Genomic DNA, 5000 nt, shown 5'->3' with positions numbered 1-5000 from the left:
CGCCTCCGGGCTTCGTGGAGAACCGCCTCCCCAACACGCCTCCGTTCATCAGTCCGCCTCCCCGCCATCACCTGGATCCCCACAGACTGGAACGCCTGAGTGCAGAGGAAATGGGCTTGATCTCCCAGCACCCCAGTGCCTTTGAGCGGGTGATGCGTCTGACGCCCATGGCCATGGAGTCCCAGTCCATGGACTTCTCCAGGAGGCTCCGAGAGCTGGCAGGGAACAACAACAGCACCACGCCCCCCCTGTCACCCAGCAGGGCCAACCCTATGCACCGACTACTAAACCCCAACCCCTTCCAACCGGGGCCGAAATCCCCTTTTCTGAGCACGCCGCCCCTACCGCCGATGCCCCCGAACAGCACCACCCCTCCCCAGAACCCGAACAAGGTTAAGTCCTGCGAGTTCTGTGGAAAGACCTTCAAGTTTCAAAGCAACCTGGTGGTCCACCGTCGCAGCCATACAGGAGAAAAACCATACAAGTGCCAGCTGTGTGACCACGCCTGCTCTCAGGCCAGCAAGCTGAAGAGACACATGAAGACCCACATGCACAAAGCTGGATCTTTGACGGGACGCTCAGACGATGGACTGTCCACCACGAGCTCTCCAGAGCCGGGCACCAGCGACGTCACGGGCGAGGGCATGAAGAACCGCGATGGGGACTTCCAGGGGGAAGGCAACGAGGAGGAGGAGGAGGAGGAGGAGGAAGAAGAGCTGGAGAACGAGAGTCGACCAGAATCGAACTTCAGCATGGAGTCCGAGTTCTACAGGAACCGCGAGAATGGCTCCAAACCGCCCTCAGACGACAAATCCTCTTTTTCCCTCGACAAGATGGTGGACAACGGAGGACTCAACTCCATACAGCAGTACAACAACCTGATCGTTGACAATCGTAAAAGGATGCCCTTCTCTAAGAGGTGCTCCGACATCCCCCGGGACAACGGGGATGAGGACTCGGTGGTTGGGGAGATGAACCACCAGCGGGAAGAGAGGACAACCATAAACGGCCGGAACTGTGGTTCTGGCGACTCTTTCTCAGGCCTATTCCCCCGTAAGCCCACCCCCATCACCAGCCCCAGCCTGTCCAACTCCTCCAATAAGAGGATCAAGATTGAGAAGGACTTGGACATCCAGCAGGCCCCCCACATCCCCTCTGAGAATGTCTACTCCCAGTGGTTGGTGGGCTACGCCGCCTCACGCCACTTCATCAAAGACCCTTTCCTTGGCTTCACCGACTCCAGACAATCGCCCTTCGCCACTTCCTCCGAGCACTCGTCGGAGAACGGGAGCCTACGGTTCTCCACTCCTCCGGGCGACCTCCTGGACGGCGGCCTGTCGGGCCGAAGTGGCACCGCCAGCGGAGGCAGCACGCCTCACCTGAGCGGAGGGTCCGGCCGACCCAGCTCCAAGGACAGCAGGAGGTGTGACACGTGTGAGTATTGTGGCAAGGTGTTCAAGAACTGTAGCAACCTGACGGTGCACCGGCGCAGCCACACCGGAGAGCGGCCCTACAAGTGCGAGCTGTGCAACTACGCCTGCGCCCAGAGCTCGAAGCTCACGCGCCACATGAAGACACACGGGCAGATGGGGAAAGAGGTGTACCGCTGTGACATTTGTCAAATGCCCTTCAGCGTGTACAGCACTCTGGAGAAACACATGAAAAAGTGGCACGGAGAACATTTGATGACCAACGAGGTCAAAATCGAACAAGCAGAGAGAACCTGAACCCGGTCCGGCTCTGACTCCACACACTGACTAAGAAAAAAAAAAAAAAAAAAAAAAAAAAAAAATGAACAACACGGAGTAGCTGGATACTCTTTTTTTTCTGAGACGTTCATTTCTTTTTCATTTGTGTTTTTGGAAAAAAAACTGCCAACTGAGAACAAAAAAGTGGAAACACCATCCGAACGCCGAGTGAAGCTGTCTTACTGCCTCATTTGGAGCTCTTTTTAAAACAATCAGTCAGTTGAGTTTAACATGTGTGGAGCCTTTAACTGTGCAATAATTTCTGTATTTATTGGATTTTGTATTTTGGCATGTGCAGGTACATTTTTATTTTAGGCATTTCTTTTTTTTTTTTTTAAAACAGTCGTTTCATTTTGATTTTGCATTCCTCTATTTTTCAAAAAACCCACATGATATCCTGAGAGATTTGTAGAAGACAAATGTCCATTTGAAGTCTTGAATTTTTTTTTAATTTTTTAATTTTTGGCCGCTGCTTGTAGGAAATGTACAGTAAGCTAAACGTGTGACTTGTTGAAGAGAAGCTGAGTTCAATCTTCAGTCTGACAGTGGCGTTAACTGAGAATGATAGAATTAGATTTTTTTTTTTTGTGTGTGATGACGAAACGCGGACAACAATCCTTTGGCACTGTAGCATGAACGAATTTTTAAACATGTCAATATAATTGGATATGTAGCACTGAGTGTCAGATGTGACAGTAAATGCGAAACAAAGAGGATCCCAAGGTGCATAGGCCCCGCCTCCTCCTTCGAACGCCACAACCAGCCTGAAAAAAACAAACATGTTCCACATAAGGCAGCTGCTGCTGGTACGAAGTACCGCACCCCAACAACGCTACCACACACACCATCCAAACACACACACACTTACATCCACTCTGCATGAAGCCATACAGGACCCGGGGGGGGGCACACCTGTAAACCCACCTGAGGTGCAGCAGGTGCTTTAAGTTGTGCTCTCGTTAGCTTTCATCCGGTCGGTGTTTTCTCCGATTTGCGGCATCAACTCTTCGCTAACAAAAACGTGAAACAGACATTTTTGTTTCTGAAGACCTCCCAGGTGTGGATAAAAACACCTGCAGGACCCGCCCCCGGGGACTGAAGTCAAACACCCCTCATTCGTTGACGTTATGGATTTAAAGTCACGTTAACATGAAGCGAGAATGGACAGACATCTCAGGTCGAGCTCGTGCTCCGTCAGCCTTCACATTTCCTCATGTCCTTTACAAACACCAATCAGAAACCACGTCTTATTAGAATGTATGAACCGTGACCTTTTCCTGCTGCCTCTCTGCGCTCAGGTAAAGGTGGAGACATACATTCATGTTTCACTATTAAAGTTAAATCACCTGATGAAGGAAGTCAGCTGTGCTTCGTGTTTGCTGTGACAGCGTTCTTGTTTTTAACCACGCATTTTTTAGCTCGACTTTAAACACATCAAAACAAATTCAAAACAATCGGTAAAATTAAAAATGGCCGACCAGGTGACCACATCCATCAGCTCTGATCACCTCATGAGGAAATTCGGGACGTCTCTCGTGATGATGCAAGACTCACACGTGACTTTGTTGATATTAAAATCCTCAACCTGCACGTGTGGCAGATATTATCCAGGGTCAAGAGAACCGCCGCTGTCGCTTAAGAAATGGAACAAGACATTTCATTTTTTAAAATCAACAAATATTGCGTAAGTGCAACACGTGGAACAAAAGCAAAGCGGGAAGAAGACAAACTGCCGCACAGTCGAATTCTTTGAAACTATTGGGATTTGTTGAAAGAGCGAACTGAATCTAGAAAGCAGTCTCAGTAAAACCGTGTGCAGAGATTGATTATAAGGCAAGAGGCGTCACTCCTTCTTTTATCTGAAACATCTCCATCCTCCCTCATCCTGGTGCTTTTAATGTTATATCTGATGTCTCCAAACGTCAGACCTGCACTTTAGGATTTATCCATACAACATTTATCGACCCCCCCCTCACACACACCTGCACACACACACACACACACACACACACACACACACCTGCACGCACACAGAGGGTGTAGATCTTGGGATCTCCTGACGCTGAAGTGCTCAGGGTTGTTAGGTGAGGCTCTCCCAATGCTGGCACTATAAAAAATAAAATTAAAATAATAATAATTATAATATGAATATTTATTTGGGACAGTTTTTGTACTGCCGTTCAATTAGACATGAGTGTGCCTTGAACAATGATCTTCCTATTTATTGTCTCTGACAAATGCAACACTTTTTATGAAGCATCAGATTGAAGAAATAAAAATGTAAAACTCTCATAAATCTGACTGATTTCAACAGAATGGTTTAAATTAATGCTGATGTTTAGGTTTAGGAGCAGCCAGCACAATCTCTAATGTGTCTGTGTGTGTATATATATATGTATGTATGCATATGTACATATAAAGGCACAAACCTATTTATAGATAAACTTTATGAGAAGGAGCCGAGTCAGTCCCAAACCCAGAGGACGAAGAGCCACACAAAACGTCCACCACACAAATCAGGAAACTCAGAAAGAGGATGTAGTGCATTCTGTCTTTAATAAGTTTACAGTATTGAAACAAGTACAAGGGTAAAATAATATGTGTGTGTGTATGTGTGTTTGAAACAAGCGAGTATTTTTTTCAGGTTTGCTTCTAAAGTTTCTCTGACGTGTAAATCTTTTTTCCTTTCTTTCTTTTTGGTGACGGGGTTTTAGTATATATAAATATATATGAATATATATGACATTTCTCTTGTTTACTGTAAAGTATACCAGTATTTGTAATATTGGAGAATGCCTGGGCATTTTACTAAACTAGAAAAAAAAAGGTTGTTTTTTTTTTTTTAATAAAAAAAAAAATCTTTTTTCTTTTGCAGTTTTAAATTGTGGGTCTCTCTGAAGCTGTTTTTTGTCACTGTAACTGTAAAAGTCTTCAGTTTTAGTAACTTTGATTCTGCCTTGGGTGTGATGAAATCAAAAATAAAACAATTTTAAAAATGAGTCATACGTGTCAAACCTGGATCTGCTGCGTGTGTGTGTGTGTGTGTGTGTGTGTGTTGTCCTCCTCATTTTTCCCCTCAATTGACAATTCTGATGTTCACAGCAGTAATTCATGCTAACGCTAAGCGGGGGCATTGCGGTGGTGAGTGCCATAAGAGTGGGGGGGGCCCCCCTTAGGGTTGCAGTTTTTCTGGCGCCCCAAGAAGTGACCTCGCCCGTTCGAACGAACGATCAGCGCTTCTACCTCCAGCAC

At 46.5% G+C, this 5000-nt stretch overlaps 1 protein-coding gene across 1 annotated transcript in view; it reads left to right on the top strand.

Annotated features, from left to right (window-relative positions):
• Positions 1 to 4742, top strand: part of bcl11ba (BCL11 transcription factor B a) — a 16937-nt gene extending 12195 nt beyond the window's left edge. Inside the window, exon 2 of the mRNA XM_079373009.1 lies at positions 1 to 4742. This exon is cut by the window's left edge and continues 267 nt beyond it. Coding sequence (XP_079229135.1) covers positions 1 to 1727 — 1727 coding nt within the window. The 3' untranslated portion in view covers positions 1728 to 4742.
• Positions 4743 to 5000: the final 258 nt, after the last annotated feature.

The sequence above is a fragment of the Symphodus melops genome (genome assembly GCF_947650265.1).
Source record: "Symphodus melops genome assembly, contig: scaffold_432, whole genome shotgun sequence".
NCBI classification, from domain to species: domain Eukaryota; kingdom Metazoa; phylum Chordata; class Actinopteri; order Labriformes; family Labridae; genus Symphodus; species Symphodus melops.
The sequence above is the reverse complement of the archived record's forward strand: the minus strand, read 5'-3'. Positions and strand labels throughout refer to the sequence as shown.